The 27,543-nt window shown below is 31.5% G+C and overlaps 1 protein-coding gene across 1 annotated transcript; it reads right to left on the bottom strand.

Annotated features, from left to right (window-relative positions):
- Positions 1-4,718: 4,718 nt before the first annotated feature.
- On the bottom strand, positions 4,719-27,543 carry LOC139500923 (sodium-coupled monocarboxylate transporter 1-like). The gene is made up of 16 exons (XM_071289822.1): positions 26,831-27,543; positions 25,701-25,769; positions 21,391-21,442; positions 19,604-19,671; positions 19,075-19,155; positions 18,199-18,272; positions 17,455-17,595; positions 16,004-16,142; positions 15,243-15,328; positions 14,664-14,776; positions 13,861-13,931; positions 12,199-12,285; positions 11,155-11,345; positions 10,233-10,336; positions 9,081-9,205; positions 4,719-5,822 (listed from the first exon to the last, which is right to left on the bottom strand). The coding sequence occupies exons 1-16, from the start codon at positions 27,173-27,175 to the stop codon at positions 5,589-5,591; spliced, it is 1,980 nt and encodes a 659-aa protein (XP_071145923.1). The 5' UTR covers positions 27,176-27,543; the 3' UTR covers positions 4,719-5,588.

The following is a 27,543-nucleotide window of genomic DNA, read 5'->3' on the forward strand; positions in this document are numbered from 1 at the left end:
AAACCATGTTTCCGAAACTACTTTCGTAATCTATTCATGCGCGATACACATTCTTGCGGGGATACTGAGATTTTCAGAAAATTGCGATTATAAAACAATTGCATAACAGTTGTTTCTATTCTAATGCATATAACAAACAAACAAAAAGAAATAAAACAAATGCACTAAAGCTTCGAAAGTGTATAAAAATAAAATTTAAATAAAATTCCGCGAAATTTCATGAAGGATTTGCCGAATTTACGTCTTAGCATAACACGACGTCATACGGGTGGAATTTTTCAAGGGAAAGATTATTTGTTACATGTACGCTTCAAATTCGGATAATATTTAATTAAAATGAAGTTTTTGAGGAAGGTGCTATATTTCATTTTAGATTCTGATGCATTTATCGGACATTTATGGTTTTTAAAAAGATGGCGGCGTACTCTTTAGTTACGACATGCCATTGTACTTTTGATGGCAAATATAACAGCCATCAAACAAATAATGTAAATTAATAATCGCGTATGTTTGGCTGAAGAATTATAAGGATTAAACACATTTTTTCTAGAGGTTATTGATGTGTAAACCGGGTCTCTTACTCACAAACTTAACATAAAAGTCCTTCGGACTTTTATTCAGTTTGTGAGTTAATCGTCCCGGTTTACACATCAATAACCTCTAGAAAAAATGTGTTTAATCCTATAATAAATTATGCGCTATTATACACATTGATACTGTAAAATATCAGCCTCGAACCACAGTGTGAATCTCCCTGATGTCGAGTGCGTATTATTTTTATAAACACTGAAAGACAGTCACAATCAAAATCAAGAAGTAAGCAAAGAATCACAAAACGAAAGGGCTTTTACAACAACACTTTGAAAAATACATATATAAAAACAACACGAACTCCATTAAAAACCGGGAGTGAATTCAGGTGCTCCTAATGGGTAAAATCCGATAAACTGCTTATCTGACTTCATTTCTGTAGTTTTCTCCTTCGCTTCAATAGTTTTTCGATAGACGAGAGTAAGCTTGATAATTTTCCTTGGTCATGTTCACGTCGCTAAAAAAAATCTGCGCAGCGGGGTGATATAGTCAAAGAGAAAAACGTAACCAGCTAAAAAAGGATAATAATAATATTGTCACAGAATTATCTAACCTATATTTGGATACCAATTGTACTGAGATGCACATTGTAAAAACTTCTCTAATGATAAACACTTAATCAGAGATATCTACAAAAGATACAAAATATGCCACAGTTATTATATAGCATACTATACTTACCTAGTTTAAAAGTTTTCAGTTCCAAATATTTTTTGAAACAATACACCTTCAAGTTAAAAAGATTAACAACACCAAATCTACTGAAACAGTACTGAAAATAACAATACCGAAATAGTACTGACAAAATCAGTACTGAAACAGTACTGACAAAATCAGTACTGAAACAGTACTGACAAAATCAGTACTGAAATAGAACTGAAAAAATCAGTACTGAAACAGTACTGACAAAATCAGTACTGAAATAGTACTGACAAAATCAGTACTGAAACAGTACTGACAAAATCAGTACTGAAACAGTACTGAAAAAATCAGTACTGACACAGTACTGACAAAATCAGTACTGAAATAGTACTGACAAAATCAGTACTGAATTCATTGAAAGTATAACATTATAAGTTTTCAGTCTTTCCTAACAGTACTGATATGTACGAGGGTAGAAATGTACCAAAAAAGTGTGGGTAAATTATTGGTAGTGTACGATTCGCTCGTGTATGTAACAATGTTTTAGATTTTAACGAGAGAAATTTATGTATTACTGAAAAATTATTACACCAGGGTTTTCGATATCAAAAACATTTACTAAATTTTATCATCGGTATAAAGACATCATTCGTAAATATAGCTCAACATGCAGACTTCTAATACGTTTAGGTATTTATGGAAATATTCTTTATAAAGCACAAAGATGCAGTATTCACCTCAGAAACTTACAAAACCTTTGAATAGACTTATTAAGAAGGGTTATAATTACGATACTGTTGTCAAGTCATTAAAGATTGCATATTTTGGCGTTAATATTGAGTCACTGATAAGGTCTTTGCCGCGGAACTAAACACATTTATTCTAAAAACAGTTGTTGGCATGACACGGGTTATGTTCTTCTCATATATGTTATGATGGTATGATACTAAACCCCTAACGGGAAGGATTGTGCCTGATGTTCATATGATGAAATCATAATCTTTCAGTCAGTTTAATTGACGTCTGGAGCTGGCATGTCAGTTAACTGCTAGTAGTCTGTTGTTACAATGTATTTATGTATTATTGTCATTTTGTTTATTTTCTTTTTTTTTTCATCAGACTCGGACTTCTCTTGAACTGAATTTTAATGTACGTATTGTTATGCGTTCACTTTTCTACATTGGTTAGAGGTATAGGGGGAGGGTTGAGATCTCACAAACATGTTTAACCCCGCCGCATTTTTGCGCCTGTCCCAAGTCAGGAGCCTCTGGCCTTTGTTAGTCTTGTATTATTTTAATTTTAGTTTCTTGTATACAATTTGGAAATTAGTATGGTGTTCATTATCACTGGACTAGTATATATTTGTTTAGGGGCCAGCTGAAGGACGCCTCCGGGTGTGGGAATGTCTCGCTACATTGAAGACCTGTTGGTGACCCTCTGCTGTTGTTTTTTATTTGGTCGGGTTGTTGTTTTTTTGACACATTCCCCATTTCCATTCTCAATTTTATTTACAAATATATATGAATAGATGTATATGATGTTGATACAAATACTGTATAAATGTATAAAAATATTTTAGTAATGACTGTAATTGTTTCTGTCTATAATGAAATAACATAAAAATGTGGGGCACACTGAATAACCCACGTGGCGTATTATTTTAAAGTGTGCACCATAGTTTTTTTTATTTCGAATAGATAGAAAAAATATTACAGTTATTTCTCATAATTTATTTCTAAATTCCATTTTAAACCGGAGTAAACTATGGAAAATCGTAAATGACGTCACGTTCACATGACTAAATCATGTTAATGAGCTGATAAATAAAACAAAGTCAGCCAATCAGATGATGCATTGCATCCAAAATTAAATTATAATAGAATTAAGACTATAAGAAAGTTTCAACACTCGCCTTGTGTTTCAGAAACCACACACGCGTTTACTGTCACTAATACGAATTTGTTGATACAATATGTCTGTCTCCCAACTCATTATAAAAATGTTTTGTTTGAAGCGAAAGGCGAAAGTCAAAAACAAATTGAAAATGGCATGGCTATAAAAAGAAAAACAACCGAGAGAAAATTATTAGTTACAAAATACAACGAAGAAAACAAAAGAACAACAATAACCTCACAACAAGAGGGGGTTGTCTCAAGTGCATTTATAGGATAAACAGATTTTAATCAACGTTTTGATCATTGCTTTACCAACTCAGTGATAAGTCTAATTCAGTAAATCATATTTCAGCATAAAAGGATGTGGTAATGGTTACGACCATAGGAATAGTAATCTGATTATTAAATATATCTTTTTTGCATTAAAAATTCTGAAGACACGTTTAAACAAGTTAGTCGTTAATGTATTTGTTCCTAGATACATCTCAATGCAGTCACTCTTACACATTTGATACATATTTGATACATATTTTCATGCATAACTAACAGTTTTGAAAATTACAAAACACTCTGATAATCTGTAAATACGAACGGTTGTTATGACTATCAAACCTTCTTGACCATTATCAAAACGTTAATATGTTTCTTTAAGAGAAATATTGCAGTATTCGTTCTTTGGTGCAGTATTGGTTGACCATATCTGGGCTGAACTAGTATATATATTTGTTTACGGACCAGCTAAGAGACGCCTCCGGGTGCGAAAATTTCTCGCTGCATTGAAGACCTGTTAAAGACCTTCCGCTGCTGTCTGCTCAATGGTCGGGTTGTTGTCTCTTTGACACATACCCCATTTTCATTTTCCATTCTCAATTTTATTCTTAAATCTTCACTGCAGGCAAAATGTCGGGTAAAGGAGCAACAATAACATAGTATTTTTATCTGTTTGATTAACTTGCCGGAATGACAAATTAAATAAACTGAGCCGAAAACGTTTCGCAACACTTTTTTTGTTTGTTTGTTTTTTTGTTTCTGGAAAAAAATTATATGAATATCATTGATATAATCGTTAGTTTTACCTGTAATTCAAAACAGTCGTACTTTTTATCCTGGTGATTGATTTGGCGCCATTTCAGCTTTGCATGTGTAATTGATGTTTGACCTTCTGTACTTTTAACTTTTGTTAAAAAATTCTTTTTCACTAACGTTCAGAAACACACAATTGGTAAGAAAAACACATACACCTTTGAAAAAATTGCGTGGGGCGTCAACCAGGCCACCCCGAAAATGGCCAGAAAGAGTGTTGCTGACATCTTGGCTCGATTAAATGTGCATAAGGGAACAGTTCAGAGACTAACAAACATATATCGACAAATTGCAACTGCACAGGATAGGTCGATATCTCGTAGACAACAAAAACTATCGTCAGGGGAGAAGCGCTACCTTCGCTTTACGTCAGCACGTGACAATTTTTTTTTTCGGCCACAAAAGTAGTGCATGACTTAGGGCAGTTGCTGGTGTGCCTGCCAATCCTTCATTGGTGCACTTAGGGCATGGCTGAGAAATTAAATTTGAATAACACTATACTCATTTCTGCATTTTTACCTTCTCGCGCTGCATACAAAGAAAACCCTAATGAATGTGAGTGATAAACATTCATGTTGCTTCTGAAATGTCATAATTCCATTTCGTTATTATTAAAATTATATGTTATTATGATTTTTTAATAAAATAAAATTTCACATTTGTGTTGCTGAATTTTTTTGGCTCAGTATAGTTAGCAATAAAAATGAAACAATAGAAAATGACATATAATACAATATATAAGTTTGGTTTCTGTCGTACTGACATTAACCCCCTCTAACCCGTTAATCATATTAAGAAAATATTATTAAAAAACGAATAAGTCAGCGATATAAATTTCTGCAATTATATTCCCTTGGAGACAACAAATAAATGAATGCAATAATATCCATAAATCAAAGACGGACTCTTAATGAATCTTGGATTCATATTAGTTAAAAGTTCATGATAATCACGGGAGCACGTGTACATTAAAATAAATCACTGAAACTCAGGGTTAAACATGATTGCAACAATTCTATTTCCTTATCTACGAATGACATTTTCAACATGTTACGGGAGACAACTTAACATGGACTTTGTCAATATTTTACTGTTAATCTCAACGCGCGTCTGGCGTACTAAATTATAATTATGGTACCTTTGATTTAAGTTTTATAGCATTTAATGAATCTTGAACTTACATTTAAGTTGAAAAGTTCATGATAGTTACAAGAGATATGTACATTAAAACAAATGTTCCTCTATAGTTATATGCATTTTTATATGTATGATAGACAGATTTAAAAGTAGCTCTATAATTCTTGATTGTGATTGGTCAGTCAGTTTATGCAATGCCTACAATAATATTCAGAAACTAATTGTCTGTTCTACCGAAATTCATATTCTTGTATGAGATTCATCTGTAAAGGCCAAATTATTATGTTCTAGTGCCCCATAAGCTGGCGGTGCTCCATTATCAGAAGGTTTATTCAGTTTGGAATATCGTCCGATGTTGTAGTCGATGATATCGCCATTTTTCATCGATCCAATTATCGATGGTTGTTCTTCTTTATATAGGTTGCCTTCCTTGTCAACTGTAAATTCCTCGTTCTTTTCTTCTTCTTTTATATCCTTCAGAATACATTATTATTGTTATTATTATTATTTTTTTCTATTTTCTTCTTCTTATTATTATTTATTTTTTATTATTATTATTATTATTATTATTATTATTTTTATTTTTTTTTGTTATAATAACTATTATTATCATTATCATTTTTAGTATTATTATTATTATTATCATTTTTATTATTATTATTTTTTTTTTATTTTTATTATTATTATTATTACTATTATTATAATTATTATCAGAAAATACTTATCTGGAGATCACTAAATACAACCCCATATAACTCATATTAAGTTAATTCCTTTATCAATATATTTAGTAACTTTGTTTGCATTGAAGAACAATTTGATTTAGTTTCTACCCGTCATATCAACTCCAGTTTTCCATAGCGACAAAAAGTGATTTTTAAGTTAATAGTGTAGGTCTATCTGACCTTTTGTTTCGAATTGTCTCCTAATAGAGGTTTCACGATTTGCTACCGTACCAACCGTAGTACGAACTGGGAGCCGTCATTTAACTTTTGGAAATAATTGATGTATACACTTAATTTCAACGTATGTTTTATGAATCATATACGTAACTATTTTGAGAAATTTTAGCTGTAATTTGGTACTAATTTCATGTGGTTACTTCTTGTATTCATAATAAACAATATTGTGTGCACTCGTTTATGCATTCAAACAACCGTTGCTAGTAACCGTTGGTACGAAAGGTTTATAGTTAAGAGTTATTTCCCCCAAAAAAATTCATAAACAAAAAGAACTTAATTAAAAAACAAATTTTAAACCTATTTAAATTTTGTTCTTAATAACTTTATATCACTTTTTACAGTAGATTTTCAGAAAACATGTCGAACAAATAGAATTTATTCTAAAAATAAATTGATCTCAATAACAAAAACATAATGATGAAATAAATTTAAAGCAAATTTGGTCGCCATTAGCTTTTCTGAATTAAAATGAATATTAACGTTTAAAGATTTAAAAAAATAAAAATAATGGTTATAATATCAGTCATGTCAATACAGAGAATAAATACAAAATTGTATATCTGAGGAATAAACGAGGGAATAGTGTACAAGTATGAAAAAAAGAACTTGTGATATTGCGTGTACAGATAGAATATAGTCCCTGTAACATAGATCAGCCTCTGTTCTATATAGATATAAGAAGATGTGGTATGACTGCCAGTGAGACAACTCTCCATCAAAGTCTCAATTTGTAAAAGTTAAACAGTTATAGGTTAAAATACAACTTATTATCTTCAAATCTTTAATAGACAGAGAATTACTTCAAAATCAAAAGTGATCAGCAATCGTAAATCATCAGTCCAGTTGTTATTGTAGTCATTGTCCTTGTTTGATAGAAACTTTGAATAGCAAATTGATAAAAAAAAAACACAGGATCTGCAAATAGGTCAGTGTAGATGGCATTGCCAGTTGTTCACGTATGAAAGTTATTGCCCTTAAATGACAATGCTTTTACATTTGTAAGTGTACAACAAAATATGAAAGATAGAGAGAGAAATTGAAAATTGAAAAAAGAAAAATGATCAACAAAAAATTAACTATACCCTCGGACTTCTTTACAAAATACTCCTTAAATCACTATACTATGCTATATGAATTTTAGAAAGATGTCCTTTAATGAAACAGTTCATATCTTTGTCGCAGTAAGGCGAGTGACAAAGATCCTACTTATGATACATATCTATCTAACAAATTATCTAGAAAAAATTTTCAACCGATGAAAATGATCCCTAATTTTAAGTCCAGAAATCAGTTGTAAATGGAGTATTTCCTGTAGAACAATATCAAGAGTTAGAAAGACATAATCATATTGCATTAGTGCAAAAATAGCGTCAAGTTATTGCCGTAATCAGGGAACAAAATACGTTGTGATGTAAGAAGTTTTTCTAGCATTGCTGTACGATTAAAGGATTAAGGGATGGATATATTGGTTAACATCATCCCATGTAGATTATATATACTACTCGAAAGCTGGTGCAGTACACAAATTTACTCGCAATATTTAATAATATAGTAATAAACGAACAAGATGAAATAACATCGTAATGATAAATCTTTCGACTTAAGAAATGGTTTTCGTTAGTGTCATAAAATTTTATTCAATCTTTAAGTAATTTAATCAACAACTTTTTTCTAATGAATACATCCACCCGAAAAGTTCAGTGACAAGATATAAGACAAAAGATAGATCGATATTTTTATAATGTGTGTTGCGTTTAAGAAAAATGTTGCTGCAATGACCGAAAAGATTAATTAATAATTAATGACAATTGGTTTTAATGAGAAGTCAACCCAATTTTGCCATTTTAACGTATACTAGTTATAATGACACCAGTTAGCTATTGTTAAGAAATAATTTCTAATTATCCCAAATTCTATATAAGAAAAAACATTCTTTATCTTATTTTTTTTCAAAATATACACTAAAACAAAATCAAAGCCAAACAAACAGAAACGCAAATCTATATTTAGAATCTAAATGTCGAGGCAACTCAGTTCAAGTAAGGACTGTTTGATTCATTCTCTTGTGCACAACATAAGTATTCTCGTATAAAATCACGAACAAAGTGTTTTAGAATGAGTGAAATCGTATTTAAATAAAAGATTATGTTTTTTATCGCTGATATGCAATTCGATTTCTTAAATTCCATCATGATGAATACACTAATCTCATACATTCAATGATACCTCCAAAACAGCACCAAACGGTTGTGTTACGTACCAACCGTACCTGATATGTAGCAAATCGGGAAACCTCTAATAAAACATTCAAAAATAAATGAATCATATTAAGAGATACATTTGAATTGTAAATTCACTACAATTTCGGATTACACATCGATATGTATAATGTTTATAAAAAAATTATTAAATGACAGCCGATATAAAGGTTTACGATATGAATTAGAAACACAAAACTGTCAGCGCCAAAGATTAATTCATACTTAAAATAATCTAATCATTTAGAATGTTTATACAAAGTATTTTGAACTTAAACAGGCAAGCAGCCCGTTAAAATTAAAAAAAAAACTTTCTGATTGCTTTGCATTACGGTGCGAAACAATTGATTTCATTCATAATTCACGTCACCTTCTTGAAATTATCACCTAACAAATATCGTTTTGAATTGTTGCCGTTTCATTTGTTAAAATAAGTGACTTTCCGTTTTGAATTTTCATCAAAGTTCCGTATTTTTGTGATTATTTTTTATTTTTACATTTTAACGTCTTACCTCGGGATCCTCGAAGTCTATATAACATCTCAACCACCGACGGAAAGACGATGGCAGGCAGCAGAAAATTCTGTCAAACAACGGAATCAAGTATTTTGGATCAACATCAGACTTTCTTGTAAAACCTATTAATGTAAAGTTGTTATAGAACGCAAACATGTCTGATTATAACAGCAAAGAACAACGGTCAATGTTATGTGACAACACAGTCATTAATGAATGGCTATCATCTATTTTGAATTTATTGAACCATAAAACTAAATTTTGACTCTTCACATTGAATAATCCGCCAAGCGGATTATGTAAAATGTGAAGAGTCAAAAATTAGTTTTATGGTTCAATAAAATCAAAATAAATAATTGCCATTCATCATAAATAAATTTCTATCAAAAATAAGGCTCAAAGAACTTTTTATATTATTTATATCATCAATAACAACGTACACACATGTTGGCGTATGAATACACAACGTCAGCGTGGGCGTGTCACGATCAAAATTGACAACATTGAAAATAAAACTAATAATTTTAACCAATCAGAAGACAGTAAAAACACCAAATTTATTTATTTATAGTTGATTCAAATACCAGGGCAAGTTTTGTATACTGGGTGTATAGTAATAAATGTGATGTATTTCTAATGTGTAATGGCAACTCTGTGTAGATAAATAGATAGGGATACTTGTAACACTTACTGTGATAAAATGAATTGATTTTGATTTTTTTAAATTTGAACGCCACTTTAAAGCACACACTTTCGGCTATTTTTGGCGGTCAGTTTTTATTGGTGGAGAAAGCTGGGGAGCACGGAGAAAGCCTTGGAACTTCGATCTGAAAAACTGACAATCCTAGTCAATCAAGATTGGATCCGAGAATGGAGAATGAACGTCTTTAGTAAAGAATAATTACTTTACCGCATATCCCTATTTATAGGAATGATCTTCTTGTATAATATTTATTGTTCAATTATACTTGTGTACCTCATTATTCTCTACTCTTTATATTTAGTGCTCACCTTTCTCCACGCACTATTCAGTGTTCTCTAAACTATAAACTACATCTAGACCCGCATTTTTTCAACAAAACAATGTCATGCAAGTTAAGAATAACGCGTTTTTAGTGGACAAACCCAAACTCATGCATAAATACAAACCTGTTATTGCGCTAACAATCATTCCGACTACAACAACAGTGGCAGCTCCTATAGATGGGTACCATAAATATGATACTTTGTATAGATCTGATATTCCTCCTGACCTACAAAATGTAAAAGAAATGCGTTTTTAACACCAATGTTAGAATTTTCATTACGGCATTCGAAACCTGGTACAGTTGAAGACGATCGTAGTTTACTGACGCTTTGTTTTGTGTTAAAAGTTTCCGATTTTTTATTAATTTGCTTATTATTGCTACGAGTATGTAGGAAACGTATGTTTCAGAATCTAAAGTTACTTATTCACTTAAAACTTTCTAAATTGCAATCCTGGTATCTGTTATGAGTTTTTTTCTTAAATTACAAATAGAAAAGCTTTTGGTTACTTTACTTAAATTAATAAACATTTCATGCACTATAAGTACGATGAGATGTTTACAAAATAATTGCGTCAATCATTTTCACATACGTCAATAACACGTAAAGTTAAGATGTCATTCTTTCAAACACTATTAAGGGAACACCAAAAGATGTATTCCATAACGATGAAAAATATTTATGTTTTAATCATTAAAACCAACTGTGTCTGTATAGTACATACTCATTTAGCTAGCGTGTGAAAAATGCCGTTACAAGTATATGTAACTGATAGCCGATGTATTTGAAAATCGTGTTCACACATGTCACACATTTTTTTTTAAACTGTTATTATCTTTTTTTTATTATCTGGACACTTTTCACTATTTTTATTCGTTTCTGTTGTCTTATCCTTGTTTTTCTTTTTTAAGCCATGTTGTTTTTTTTATATTATTCGAGTTAAGGTTTTGGACTGTCTATTGATGATATTCACCTCTGTTTTTATGGGGATTATAAACAAATTTAAAAAACCTCTTTTCCCTTAATATCATAACATAAAACCTACGATTCATCTGGCATGACAGTAGTATATATTTCTGTGGAAGTGACGTATGAGCTCGTGCTGTTGTCTATTTGGTTGTACATGTAGCACAGTGACGTGTTTGTTGGGAGATTTGTTTTTCCTCCAACGCTGTATGCACCTATACTAATCCACATTGGGAGAATAAAACCTAAAATACTTCCAATAACTGCTCCCTACAAAGTGATGTTATGTTTAAGAATTAACATCTGCCTTGCATTGAAAAGTTGTAGAGAAAGAATTTGTTTAAAGAAATAACCAACTTCAGTACAAGATATGGAAACAAAGTTGCATCTGCGGTTATAGTTTAAAATAATGTCATTTTGCATGTGGACGATCTCAGATTTTTTCAAACTTTTAGTTTATTTTATTTTTTGATAAGCAATATCTACACAATTATACGTACGTTAAGTAATATCGCTGTTTTTTTTTCATTTTTAAGATTGGCTTCATTGTCATTTTTTATGCTTACCTTACCTGTTAAAACAGTATCGCCTAATGGTCGTCGTTTGCACCTGTACTAAGTCAGTAATCTAATGTTCAGTAGTTGTCGTTTGTTGATGTGGTTTATAAGTGTTTCTTGGTTTTTTTTATATAGATAAGACCGTTAGTTTTCCCGTTTAAATGGCTTTACACTAGTTATTTTTGGGGCCCTTTATAGCTTGCTGTTTGGTTTGAACCAAGGCTCCGTGTTGAAGACCGTATTCTCAGCTATAATGGGTTACTTTTACAAAATGTGACTTGGACGGAAAGTTGTTTCATTGGCACTCATACCACGTCTTCTTATATCTATTTAGTACTTATAAACATTTCAAGATAAACCGGTTTGTGATTCATTCATTTACGTTTGTGCCTAGTGTCACGATGTTCGAGCCCAGCACCCGTTTTTGTTTTTCCAAAATCGGTTATGGAGAATAATTTTTTCGTATCAAAAACGACCTCTGATACTTTTAGTATCAAAAGTTTGCTGTTTCATTGACGTATATCCAATACATACTTACAAAAACCGACGAACCATGAAATACTCACGATCCAGTTGGCCCATGGAAAGAAAGCTCCAAGAACAAATATTCCTAACAAAGGACCAGAAGCAGCTCCGGTAAAACTCAGTGAAGCCTACAATTATACAAAGATCAAAGAAAAACTGTATAATTTTTATATTATTTCAGTAATCCATTTGATAAATATGACGTGGCTTTGTACTTATACATTCCGTCATTATGTTATTGTGTTATTGCTAATATTTCTATTTTTGTCTTTTGTTTTTTATAATGTGCTTTGTCTCTATGCCTTTGTGTGCTTCTTTAGTACAAACTTGTTTGTATTTACAGTGATTAAGATTATATCACAATGTTGACCGCTGTACCCCTATTTTTGACATTTTTACCTTTTATGTCTGTCTGTTTTGTTCACACATCGTTGTCAATATAATGAAATTTGATGCGACTGTCATACAAATGAGAGGTTTAGCAAGCTATAAAACCATGTTTAATCCACCATTTTCTACATTAAAAGAATGCCTGTATCAAGTCACGAATGTGACAGATGTTATCTATTAGTTTGGTGTGTTTGAGCTTTTGATTTTGCCATAAAATTATGATTATGGACTTTCTGTTTAGAATTTCCTCGGAGTTCAGTATTTTTGTGATTTTACTTTTTCATACTTTTTTTAGCTTTCTCATATTATCATACTGCATTAATTCATGAATATGTTGCTTTGGGGTTGGTTTGCTTGATACAGTGACCATAGGGTATATTATAATAAATAATGATTTTTTTCATTTATATATATATATGAAATAGCTGAACCTATAAACTAATGTGGTACCTGTTGTATTATAGATTTATTCCAAGTTGATATAGCATTTATGTGGACGGACTCGAACAATAATGATTTATCTTAGTCGTCAAAATCTAATTTGTGATAATGAGTTACCTAATTCGTGAAAATGAGTTTGTGAAGTATTAATAACGAGCTAGCTAAGTTGTACTAAAAAAATCTCATGACACTTAACAGCTTCTATTCGTTGGTACACGAACTAACTATTTTATAAGTTTTTGCTGAAAAACTTAACTAAAAATTAGAAAGACAACCAAATATACCACCAAAAGGTTACATTTAGCCAATTAGAAAAAACAAAGCTCACTTTTCTTCAATTTGTTGAAAACATCAAATTCAGATGGTATGCACACCTTGGGTGTAGTTAATAACTATCGTTCTGTATGATTTAAAGTTGAAACTGAATGAGGAAACCAATTATTTTATGTTATGGAACGGACGGGAAAAGGACGAAAAAGGAACAGAAGAAAGACATGACAGACAGCCACGACTGAAACAATATGGCTATTGCTTATCAAATAAAATAGTTCGTACAAAGTGTTCATAAGTTGAGCTGCGTCGAATAGAAATTGACCTTATACAACTACACGGATACATGTTCATGTGCAAGACAGAGAGATTTTAGAACATTCAATAACGAAATAAAAGAATTTTTTGCTCCTTTTAGTTAGGTTTTTATATCAACTCATTTTTGCGAACAGTTACAGACTTCGCATAGAGATTTTGTCAACCCTAAATCGGTTAACAGACGAATAGATATTCATTTGCATAAGGTCGAATTCTATCAGGCGCAGCTCATATACATTGTATAAATAAACGAAATAATATATTTAATGTACAATATAAAATACCTGTAATACAGTTCCTCCAAGGTTCATTGCCATGAAGGCCATACCTATACCACAACCTCCATAAAACACCACTATCAAATTGTTAAAAAAAATAAGGTATCAATTAATACTTTGAATACACATTTTTACTTTTTTACCTGAAGACTAGGGGAAACAACTATGTTTGAAGACTTCTCGGTATATTTATATATGAAAATAAACTCAACATAGATACCAGGATTGAAATTTTATATATACGCGTTTCGTCTTCAAAAGACTCATCAGTGACGCTCGAATCCAAAAAAAAGTTTAAAAGCCAAATTAAGTATTAAGTACGAAGTTGAAGAGCATTGAACACCAAAATTCCTAAAAGTTTTGCCAAATACAGCTAACTCAAGGTAATCTATTCTTGAGGTAGAAAAGCCTTAGTATTTCAAAAATTCAAAATTTTGTAAACAGTTAAAAACCTCACATAGCATTCTACTTTTAAATGAGAATTCCGCTTTCTCACTGTAAAAACTACCACTTATACAATGACATAAAAATACACATAAGCTGTTTTAACAAATTATAATTATCTCAGATTTCAGAATAACAAAAAATATATGACCCTATACTTCTATGTTTAAAAAAAACACGTCATCAATCATGCAAATATTACTATGGATTTTCGTACCAAACACCTGCATGGACAAAAACAATTGGAGACAGCCAGAATCCTTGTAATAAAATAGTTTTTCTATTTTTTTTTTATTTTCAAACATATTCATTAAACAATTTTTTCAGTTTTTTTTGGGAAAGATATAAAGCATGTATATACAAACCTAATATTCTTGTCACCCAAATTTTCTTATCTTCTGAAATATTGCCCCAGAATGGTTTTAATATATCTTCCCACGTGACTGCAGCTAAACTGTTTAAACATGAGGACATTGTACTAAAAAAATAAAAGAGTAAAAAGTTGTAATGAGTTGTAGTTATTGATATACATTGAAAAGGTTCGTTTTAAATTTTGAATGAAAGATAAATATGTACGATAAAAGTACCCTTTTCATGTTAAATAAGTGGTATTGGTTTTAGCTGTTCATAGTTGGAGGCTGTACGGTGTCCTATATGTGCTAACTTCTACTTTATTTGTCTCCGATAGATAATTGTAACAATGACAATCATACTACATCTTACAATTGTTTATCTTATACGGAAAAATGTTCAGTTATTAGTGTTAACAGATAAAAATATGAAAGTTAATGTTAATTTGTGTTCAACTTCGATATCACTATCAACCAAAATATCTTCACTGTTTAATGTTGGACGTTATGATATGACAATAATGAGAAAGCTTCACAAAGAAACTATGGAATAGCCGCCTACTGAGTAACAATTATTTTTATCAAATTGCTTACCTGAGAGCTCCGCTGAACAAACATGAGACAAATAACCCAGGTAATCCAGGGTAAGCCAATGTTTTCATGACAAAGAGTGGAATTATCTGAAATGATATCAATGTTCACAATCTATACTGGTATCTGGCTACACACAAACAATGTAGACAATTTCTGTAGTTTAATTGAAATAATATACGCAAACACTTAAATGAAACTGTCAATTATAATTATAATTCATGAATCAATTTTATTGGACATTAATATTGTTCTTTTGAATCCCATTAAATCTTTGTTTGCCTGTGATGTCTTGGTTTTGGGGGTTTCAGTTTAAATTTGATAGTTTGAGTCCAAACTTAATGGTAAAAAATCTGTAAAGTTACATGAAAACAGTCAACTTCTTGAAATGATTCTATATTATGACAAATATATTACTTGTTTTTTTTTACAATTTGCTAACTATGAAACATGCTTGTATGTATGTGTCTGTTCTAAATTAAGAGTCTGTAATTGATTAATGTCGTTTGTTTATGTGTTATGTATTTGTTTTTCATTCATTTTTTGTACATAAAATAGGCCGTTAGTTTTCGCGTTTGAATTGTTTTACATTGTTATTTCAGGGCCTTTTATAGCTGACTATGACGTATGGCTTTGTTCTTTGTTAAAGGTCGTACTGTGACCTATAGTTGTCAATGTCTATGTTATTTGGTCTCTTGTGGAGAGTTGTCTCATTGGCAATCATACCACATCTTCTTTTTATATTGTACAAATGTTTAACCTACCTGATTTTCGTTGCTTACTTGTCCATTGGCCAATGGATCACAGCCAATCACTCCATTATAATATGCAAACACAACAATCCCTGCCAAACAGGTTACAACTAACAGAATTACAACTCCAAGAATGTTTAACAACACAGCGCTAGAAAAAGGGAAAAAAGGAGACTATCAAAATACACAAATCCTTTTAGAATTTTCGAGTGTCATTAGTAAAATGGTAACTGCTTCCCTTACAAAGTACATTATATTAACCTGGTTTTGAAGGGGTTATTATTGCTTTCTTTTTTTCGTTTTAGGATATTTTGTTGGTTGCATTTTTTCGACTTACAGTTCTTGGTTGTCCCTGGAAGGTACTGACGTTGTAAATGTTAATAATGTTCTTTACATGTGTTTGTATATTGTTAACCTTAGTATACTTATGATATGGCTCGGCATTTATACACCCCGCCATTGTGTTATTTTGCTATGGGCTTTTCTGTTTTCGAGTTTTTTTCAGTTTTGCTTGTGTACCTTGTCTATACATTGTCTGTTAGCTAATTTGCCTTTATTTGTTGAAGTAGTAATCTGTTGTGATTGAAGGTTGTAACACTATATTGAATGCTGTTCCCAAATTTATCACATTTTACCTATTGTATTTCGTTCTTTTGCTCATATATGATTGTCAATATAATGGAATTCTATGCGACTGTCATGCAAATGAGAGGTTATTAAACCAAGCTCAATCCATCATTGTCTGTATAACAAAATTAAACTCCTATATCAAGTCAGTTGGTTACACTTCATATAATGTGTTTCCACTCATACCACATTTTCTTATATCAATTAAGCTTTTAATTTAGCCATTTGATATAGGAATTTCCGTATTTTTTATATTTTACTATTTTAGGCAGTTTATCTTATCACTAACTTTGTTTACAACCAAACGGCATTTGAGCTGCTTCAAATAGAAATCGACCTTATGCAACTACACAGATACATGTACATGTATAAAAGACTATTTACTGTTCTTGGAACATTCAATTACGAAATAAAAGATGAATTTTGCTCTTTTTGATAGGTGTTTCATATCAACTCAACTTTATAAACAGTTACAGACTTTGTATATAGATTTTGTCAACTCGAAATAGGTTAGCAGATGTATTGATAAAATTGTGAATGAAAATGGAGAATGTGTCAAAGAGATAACAACCCGACCAAAGAAAAGACAACAGCAGATGGTCACCAACAGGTCTTCAATGTAGCGAGAAATTCCCGCACCCGGAGGCGTCCTTCGACTGGCCCCTAAACAAATGTATACTGGTTCAGTGATAATGAACGCCATACTAAACTCCAAATTGTACACAAGAAACTAAAATTAAAAATAATACAAGACTAACAAAGGCCAGAGGCTCCTGAATAATCATTTGCAAAAGGTCGGTTCATATCATACGCAGCTCATATATCATAAAACATACAGCTTAGCTTTTGCTAGTGTTGGTACTGAACAGTATCTCTGTACACTGGCCTGATTCACACCATATGTCGCTGTCCAGCCTACCATACCACCAACTATCAATGACCAGAAGGAATGGCGCTGAGTGGGATCAGGATTAAAGCTGTTAAATAGTAATAAAAGTATACATTATAAAAAAAAACATGGGGTTAAAAAGATTAAAGCTACATACTGGTATATTTACAAATATATAAGACAGAAGTTAAATTTAGGGTTATGTTGATTAAAGAAAATAATCTTACAAGCCTGTAGAGAGTTCATCTCAAATATTATAATTTGCTGTAACAAAATTTAAGAAACAGTTACTATTTAATAATAAGGAATGCATCTTTCTCGTGCAAAGGTCTGATTTCTTGCCCGGCTTTGGCTATACTTTTTATACTTTTTGGTTTATAGCTCTTTTTATGAATTTATGAATTTTATGGAATTATTTGGCCTCGAGCATCACTGCAGAGGCTTTAATTTGGCTGTCGAAATTTGAATCCAGTTCAGAAAATTTGGTACCGTTTATGTTATAAATATTAGTGAAGACACCGAAATCATTTTATAATGCAATACATTGCGACTGTTTAATGTTATCAACAGTGAGTAAAATCAGTGTGGTCCTGTATATCTAGATACTAACTTCATCATGCCAAGATTTGTCCTGCTCTAAATCAAAATCACAAATTTGCATTTCATAATTAATAGTCAAAACTTTTCTTACTCAAAGAAATCGATCCGTCCCCACTTGTCGTTGATTTCCCACACGTCACCCATGCTTCCGACTTCTACCACTCCCTATAGGTACAAAATAATTCATGCTTGAATACATTTTCTTCATACGAAACATTTTTTTCTGACACAAAACTATTCATCTTTACGAAAACTTTTAATTTCTGATACAAAATAGACCTTTTTTTACCTGAATGTATAAACTATTGAAAGATCTTTTTTCTTGGTAACTTTTTAGAAAAAGTAATATAAAAAGATACAATTCGACGTTTACCAAAATTGTATCTAAGTTTACGTGCTTTGTAAACAACTTCGCGGTATAAATTGGGATGTGCTTTCGAATTTGTAAATGTAACAAGTCTCATGGACTTAATTTATCGATTATTTGTTGTTCTTAATATTGAATTGATTAAATCTCTTCTTTAGATCAATGGAATTTGCCATTGTTTTTAGATTTGTTTTGTCAATGTCTGTTTACGGACTGATGTAATTCTAGACAAGAATGTATCAAAACAAAAAGGATGAAATCTTCAAAATTTCCCAACCTTGCACTTTAAAACCATGCTGAGCATGGCTCCAAATGAAGCGTACTTGACATATCAAACTAGTTATCAAATTAAAAGCTATTGCCATTAATAGATGATTCTCTAAGGTATTTTTACAGAGCAAATATATTTTCTAGCATATAAGTAATGTGTAGCATATGTAACATTGTAATGGTAAATCATTTATTCAGGTATAAATATATAAACAAGTTTTTGAAGCAGTGAAGACGTGTGTTTTTGTTTTTACAAAAACGCTACTTAAGACCTTTTAATGCATGTAAACTACTTGCATGGTAACGGCATCAATGATTAGTTATCCCTACCTGAATAACAATGGCTAGTAATCCGGCTATCATAACTAATGACTGGAATACATCTGTCCATACAACAGCTTTCATTCCACCCTATAAATGTGTAAAAATAATTCATTATGATTGAGTACAAAATGTAAGCAATATGAGTTGAACAGTACTATTAATAAAATATTAAAATTTCAAAGGAAGTTTTTTTAATTTTAAATCAGTAAAGATATCTGCAATGCAGTTTACATATATTTATTTGATAAATCTACGGCAAATATACATTCAAGAGTGTTTTTTCTCATTTGGATTTGAAAAGAATTCCGTTTTAGTATTACTACAATGATCATTGAACAGACAGTATCCTATATTGTTCTCTAGACTGTTCCTTGACCTTTATCTGAGATACCCGTATGTTGCAAAAAGGGAGGGGGGGGGGGGGGGGGGGGGGCAACTTAATGGCTGTCTTGTCACAAAACAATTCGATTATGTGAACTTGTGAATATTAGTTGGTAAACAGATTAACAACAGATAATACATAAAGCAAACTCACCAGAAACGTATACAATGTAGAAACAAGACCAACAGTAACAATTGTTGCCCAAGTTGGAAATCCAGTTACTGTTAATAAAATAAAATATATCATTATGTTTCTTGCTAAATTGTTTGGAGTATGAATTGTGTCTTATTTATCAAAAGAAATCACAAGAACCATCAACAAAATTGCACATAATAACAATACAGTGACAAGCTTACTAGAAAAATTAATATATTTTTCAAAGAAGAATTGGTTTCCATATCGTACATAAATGTTTAATTTAAAATGTGTAGACATTCGTGTTCTGGTATAGGCATTCAATCGTAATATTTAAGTATATTTTGGAGGAGTTTATTGATGTTAACACTACCGATTCACTCACAAATAAATAAAGTAATATGAAATCAAATTAAGAATGGGAATGGGGATGTGTCAAAGAGACAACAACCCGACCATATAACAGACAACAGCAGAAGGTCACCAATAGGTCTAAAATGCAGCGAGATATTCCCGAACCCGGAGGTGTCCTTCATCTTGCCCTTAAATAAAGATATACATAGTTCAGTGACAATGAACACCAAATTATACACAAGAAACTAAAGTTAAAAATAACACAAGACTAACAAAGGCCAGAGGCATCTGACTTGGGACAGGTGCAAAAATGCGGCGGAGTTAAACATGTTTATGAGATCTCAACCCTCCCTCTATACCTCAGCCAATGTAGAAAAGTAAACGCATAACAATACGCACATTAAAATCCAGTTGAAGAGAAGTCCGAGCTGATGTCAAAAGATGCAAAAAAGAAACTAAACAAAATAACAATAATACATAAATAACAACAGCCTACTAGCAGTTTACTGACATGCCAGCTCCAGACTTCAATTACACTGATTGGAAGATTATTATGCCTTCATCATATAAATAACAGACACAGTCCATCCCGTTAGGGGTTTACTATCATACCATCATCACATAAATGAGAAGAACACAACCCGTGTCAAGCCAACAACTGTTTTTTTTTTAAATAAATGTGTTTAGTTCCGATGCAAAGACCCTATAAGTGAATCAATATTAAAGCCAAATATACAATCTTTAATGACCTGACAACGGTATCGTAACTATAAGACCGAATTCACTAACATTAACTCCATTAAAATAACCAACTTCCAAACAAGGACTGAATCTCACAGAGTCGATGTTTAACGCAGGACTTCGGGAATGTTCGGAGAGCTGTTAACCTTGCTTCGGAAGATGGAAAACAACAACAACAATCTCGTTACAATGTAATTACCTACCTATATATGATTCCAACAAGATGCCGTAAAATTTCTGTCCAAATATAAAATGTCACCAATAACTCATAAACAAGACTGATGTTATAGATTTAAGAGAGTATTGCGGGCAAATCATTACAATAATTATTGTTGAACCCATGGGGAAAACCGGGTGAGGAACTAGAGGAGTAAATTTAACTAATATTATATATACTCAGTACACGATTCAATGAATTATAGCGATTTACTGTATTCTACACGTATGTCATCTCCGACACAACACTTGGTTACAGAATAGCAGACTTTAAATTGCTAATCATTAGCAGGTAGTGTTTTATAGAAACATTATAAAACAAAATAAAGAGAAGAAGAAATCATTTAAAAAAATCATAATATAAATGTATGTTAAAGACAATAAAATTATTAAGATTTTATATGATGGGATATTTATTTTCTTTAGTCTGACTTGTGAATCTCATCAATTTAATAGTTTCGACATCACACGATATCAATTTTGAGTTAACTCACCAGCTTCCAGTGCTGTGGATGGAGCAAATGATGCGATTCCCATATAGATGACCTACAAAATTAAACCATAAGGTATCATGTACAGAATTAATACAATTTTTTGGCATATTTACTGAGCTTACAAAAAGTACTACTCAACGGTGCCATTCGTCTCAACTCGGCCCATTCCGTACCCTAATTTAGTTGCAGGTTATACCTAGGATTGCTGAATGCAACGGTGTAATAGCTGTCAAATTCTCAGTACCTTGATCAATCGGCAATCCTCGGGTTAATCCGCTACTCTGGTACGGAAACGGCCAAGTTGTGACGTATTGTACTTGGCTGTTTCTTCAGTGTTTTATTCGTAGACTTTTCTCCAAATTTTGTTTGAGATCACTTTGGTGTCATATGACCTATCATTTTGTTGTTGGAAGTATTAGTAGAGCGAAAACGGAATTTTTTACTTCATAGACCCCAGTGAGATATAAGATATTTTATTTTTAATTCAAATTGTCTAAACTATTATTAAATCTTTAACATAAGAATAAATAGGTGAAAAAAATAACAGAAACTAATATATAAACCATTAGAAAGTAAAACAACTTAAGGATTGAATTAAAGAATTACTAATCGAAGAATTCAAATCACGGTAGGTTTAGTGTCCGGCTAGGATTTAGGTTTTTTGAGTGATTTGATCGTGCGTTTTCGATTGTTACCACTTTTTTCGAGTGATGTTGATCGAAAATGTAAACAAACAGACCTCCTTTCTGACAAGACGTGATATAGACGCTTTAGTTAAACATACAAGATATACAAGTTGTGTTAGCATTTAAGATAAAAAATATTATCAATCCGATATTATTTTTGTTAAATAAAGTTGAATTTAGCCTTACAATGCTTTTATTCCAAAAAACAGAATAAAGTCAATTTTATACAAATACCAATGCAAATGTTAATTTTAATGCATTCATAGAATCCGTATATCCTTAGATGTACAGACACTTTACAAAAATTTTTGTTATTACATTGAAAACGACATTTTAAGACTAAATTCATTTCTATGTGTTCGGAATTTTTCGAGAGCAGTCCGGGCCTTATCGAGTGCGTCTGTGTTTTATCGAGTGATTATACAAATTTTCTACAGCTTAAAATGTTGAATGTCCGTGTATATATATATATATATTTACGTTTAAAAACAATAAAAAAGAGTTCAAATTATGCACTTGTTAAGGCACGAAACCAATAATTTCATCAGTTTAATAATGTTGTACTATACTTAAACTTTATATACAAGTATCGTTCATTTGTAAATATTGTTGTTTGTCACTTCTTATAAATTACATGTTTATTATATATATTTGTGATGCCAATTGTATAATGTATGCATAGACAATTTGAATTGAGACGTACGTACGAACATGTGTAAAGCTGATAAACTATTCGTTTAATTGTTAACTGTCAATATAAAATTCTTTCATTAGAATATTTCTTATTACATAGCATATTTCTGATTTTACTCTCCTGTCCAGTAGGTTTCTTATTGCGTTTTCAGAGAATAAAGTTCATTCTCATATGGTTGTGGCTTATTATCTATATCTTGCATGAATAGACATTTCTCGTATCACACTGCACAGCGTGTTATACGAGGAAGAGATACGAAAATCTGCGTTTATTTGATTTGCTTATCCAGAATCATAAGATGATATTACGACATCTCATTTTTATTTAACATAACGAGAGTGTTATATTGACCATATTAAGATGAATAGGTTTAGCAACTTGTGAGAATGGGATACAGTTGGACATCAACTATTGTTATTTAATTCTCATAAAATAAACTCGCCGTATTTTATTGACATTAAATACTAGAGTTGGTATCAAGCGATATCTATGAAAACTATCAATAATTTCGTAATGTCATATTAAAACTTTATAAAAAAAAACTAAAGGGAGGTTACCGTATTATATGTAAAGCCGTCACAAAGGTTTCGTGAAAACTTCTAAAAGCACTTTGAAAATATTGTCTGAAAACTGTAAAATCACCCCTTTTTAGCTCATCTGGCCCAAAGTGTCAAGTGAAATTTTCCCATCACTTTGCTTTCGTCGTCTGTTAATTTTTACAAAAAACATTATCTCTGAATCTACTGGACCAAGTTCATTATAGACATAGATAACTGTAAACAGCAAGAATGTTCAGTAAAGTAAGAATAACAAGTCACCATCATCAAAACAGAGAATTCTATCATAAATTCAATTGTTGTCTTCAATGTTGATAAGTGTCCTTTGATTGATATGTGCTGCATTACAAAGACCAAGGTGGGCGACACATGCTTTTTAAGGTCTCTAGTTTGTTTAATAAAATCCAATAACTCGGAAATGTAAAATCTAAAATTTATAAAACCTGAAAGGGAGGATACCTAAATAGATAAAAACAATTCTCCGCAGTTTCATGTAAAATGGTTACAGCGTTTTTGAGTTATTTTCCGACTTGCTGACGACGAACGGACAACGGTATACCATGAAACGTCCCGTATAAAAACTCTGGGTTCACCACGAAAAATATAATTAGCTGTGACAACAAAAGAACCATGAATTGAAGTTGAAAAGATTACGAGTCCCCTGCACTGTGTTCAAAAGACCTTTTGTTATAAAGGATCCAATAACTTGTAATTCAATACTGGAAAGTTGTGGTAGAACGTTTTCCGAACAGAATTAAATGATCACCGTAGTAATATGGTTTTGTGATTTGTTTGGAAGATATGACATTGTCCTTCACGTGTTTACATTCATAAACTAGAAAAAGTCATATTTTTAAGTCAAGAATACCTTTTTTCACAATTTTCTTTAAAAAAAACCATGACCATTTGTTAAAAAACCCGGAAGATTTCACAGTTGCTCTCGAAAAGAAATACTCATTTTTTTGTTAGGTGCAAGAAACTGTGCTACTTTGTTGATCAAAACATGTAGAGTAATCAAAATAAGTTGTGTAATCATGAACAAAACTATTATAATTAGGAATTAGCAGTTAGTTGACCTTATTGCATGTTTTTTCATTCGAAAAAGTCCAAACGACACCCGAAAAAAACGGACTGAATCACTCGAAAAAGCACGATCCTAACCAGACACTATACCTACCGTGAAATATAGAAAAAAATGCAACGAGTGACCGAACAGCACATTAATACACGAATGTGCGAAGTTGCTAACATCTGCAATGAACACAAAACAAAATACATATACGGGCAAATGCGTTCATTCAATCGTTAAATCAACTAGAAAACTGCCGGGAAACACCCAGTTTTATTTATTATACTTAAAACCAGACAAATCAAGAGTGTTATGTTTTACTGCACTTTGTTTAGTGTTTTACTAAGTACAATAAACTTCGTATACATTATTTTTACAACCTGTTAGACAGATGAATTCACTTCATATTTAATATATTACAAGACAAAAATAAAGTAAACGCACAAAATCAGTTAAGTCAACAAAAATTAAAATTTAGATATTCAGGAATAAGTAATAAATAATGGCATAATGTACTTTTCGCCATAAACATTACAAGAAATATTATGGCAAGCGTAGTGTCGCTTTTCCTTCGGGTTTTTTTTTTCGTTTTCTACGGGTTTTTTTTTTTGTTTTTTTTTTGACAAACATATGAAACTTTTACTATCTTTTCAACGTCATGGTGCAAAAATTGTGAACATATCCCCCCTTTTGTTTTAAACTAGTTATATTTTAAAATGTAATAGTTTGAAGGAAACTTCATTGTTTCTTATGTTACGGACTTTTTATATGAAATGCTGCCATAAATTAGAAGATGACATGGAGCATTGGCTAAGACCGAACAACAAGTTCTGGCCCCGGACTGACTAATGTAAAACAATTTCATCAGTAAAACCACCGATCTTAATAATTATCTGTATAAAAAAACGAGAAACGAGCAACTGTACATATATATATATCTTAATATGAACCACACCAACAAACGAGAACAATCGAACAAAGTATCTAACATATAATTAGGTCAGGTGCATAAAATGCAGCAAGACTAAACTAGTAAGATGCAACTAAAGTTAAAACTCTCACCTACCTGGGATAGGTGTTCTCAAACATTTGTATGCACCACATTATGGCTGGGTATGATTTTTTAAAACAAATTTGTTTCTAATTTTTAACTGTCGGGGTACCTTTTCGATCGACACCTCAGTCACTTGTATAATACTTTAAAATTCTACTAGCAGTAAAATGGAAATGTACTATTTCCTTGTTTGGACTGACATTTATATAACCAGAGATTCTCTAATTTGTTTTTATCTACCACACCATACCTGTTGCAAGATCATCATTATTGTCCCCGTCAATTTAGCTGCTTTCGAATCGAAACGTTTTTCTAGATACTGAAATTAACATTGAAAAAATGATAAAATACAAAAACGTTCACCAAGTTTCTTTTCTCCACTTAAGGAGGCTTGAGGGTATAAAAATTTCAGAAAAAAATTAAACATTTCTTTTTTCATATATAATCTTTTACTTTATTAGTTATTACTTTATCACAAAAACTCCTTCAGAAAAAAACAATTCGTGTAGGCCCCAGATGACTTTTAAAATGTATATATCATTGAAAAAGCTTGAAATTATCTGCCTTTGGTGCAAAAATGCCATTTGTTGGCATTAAAATTGAAATATCTATTTTAACTCATCGGTGACCTATATTTTTTATTATTATTTTCAAATAAGCTGTACTTAAACTAAACTATTGTAAAATTTGAGCGATTTCTGTAATTTAGTTCTTTTTTTATTTCGATATTGCCTTTTTTTTTCTCATATTAGTTCAATAGAAAAAAAAGTACTTTTACAAAAATGTATGCTTCTTTCGAAGGGATATTGTTAGTTTAAATGAATGGTGACCCCATTTTTTTATTTTATTTTTCAATTAAGCATAAGATGAAGTTCATTTATAAGAAAATCTAGCGAAATCCTATATTTAAAAAAAAAATGATTTATACCCGCGAGCCCCCTTAAATAATCTTATTTTTTTTTATGAAAATCAATCTTAACTCATTTCGATTTATTTCGATTTATTTCTGATACCAATATAATACATTTAAAACAGATCCTTACTTCAATTCCTGTCCCCTTATATTTCATTAGAAAATAAGTAAACCCAATTACCCTCATAAGAGAAGAATCATGAGAATCTTTTTACCCTTCAAAACCTCCGGTATTTTCCGCGGTTTTTTTCTGTTATTTTTTTTTTTTTTGCATTCATGTTGCTCTGGTACGCTCTTCACATTTCTTAGCGTGGTTCCTCTTTTTGAGATTGCATTGCCTTTTTTTAATTGTGATGAGTTAATGAGCCTTAGTTTTAATATATATTTTTCTATTCGATATGGCATACGTTTAAATTAATTTAATTTAAATGCGGTAGAACAAACCTAAAAAGTTCAATTAAACTAACCTCAAATGAACTTGTGAGATTTAGAGGATAAAGCAGAGGAACGAACAGTTGAGAGGCCAGGATAACAGCCAGAATCATTCCAAACAGGTAAACAAAATACTGGGTTCCCTGTGTATACATTTCTGCTGGAGTTCCAAGGATAAGAATAGCTGACATGAAAGAAACCAGTATAGATATAGCGACTGGTATCAACAGCATCTGTCTGCCTCCCATCAAAAATTCTTTTGTTGAGTTTTGTTTCGCTCCTCGTATAGCATAGTATATTCCAATGGCTGCTGAGACTGACAACATTGCAGCAAACAGAAGCCAGTCCCATTCGTTAAATTCATCTCTTGAACGTGCCATCGTGTCTCTTATACTTCACAATTGTTAATCTTTAATAAATTGTTCCTTTTTTATTGTATTCTAAATCGTTTTGGTCGCAATCTAAATGCAGACATTTACAGCACTACAACCATAGCTCTGTAGTAGTTAGGTCAATTATTGATGTATTCCTTAGTTGCAAATTTTTCACACCAGTCACAATATAAACACCGACAGACAATTCACACCAGTAACAATTTAAACACCGACATACAATTCACACCAGTCACAATCTAAACACCGACATACGATTCACACAGTCCACAGAACTTCAATCTGTTCTCGGACTGCTGATTGTAAATTTTAATTTACCGTCGTCCTCCATATATATTATTTTAATCTCAATAGAT

Source organism: Mytilus edulis, chromosome 13 (assembly GCF_963676685.1).
Source record: "Mytilus edulis chromosome 13, xbMytEdul2.2, whole genome shotgun sequence".
Taxonomy (NCBI): domain Eukaryota; kingdom Metazoa; phylum Mollusca; class Bivalvia; order Mytilida; family Mytilidae; genus Mytilus; species Mytilus edulis.

Bases quoted from the DNA above. Each gene is read 5' to 3' on its own strand.
- LOC139500923 (XM_071289822.1), bottom strand. From the start codon at position 27,175: ATGGCACGTTCAAGAGATGAATTTAACGAATGGGACTGGCTTCTGTTT. The intron at 17,596-18,198 runs GTAAGAAAAGTT...ACTATTTAACAG, and splicing joins GGACGGATCGATTTCTTTGA to CTTTAATCCTGATCCCACTC. The intron at 9,206-10,232 runs GTTTGTATTTAT...TTACATTAATAG, and splicing joins GATTGTTAGCGCAATAACAG to GTTTTACAAGAAAGTCTGAT.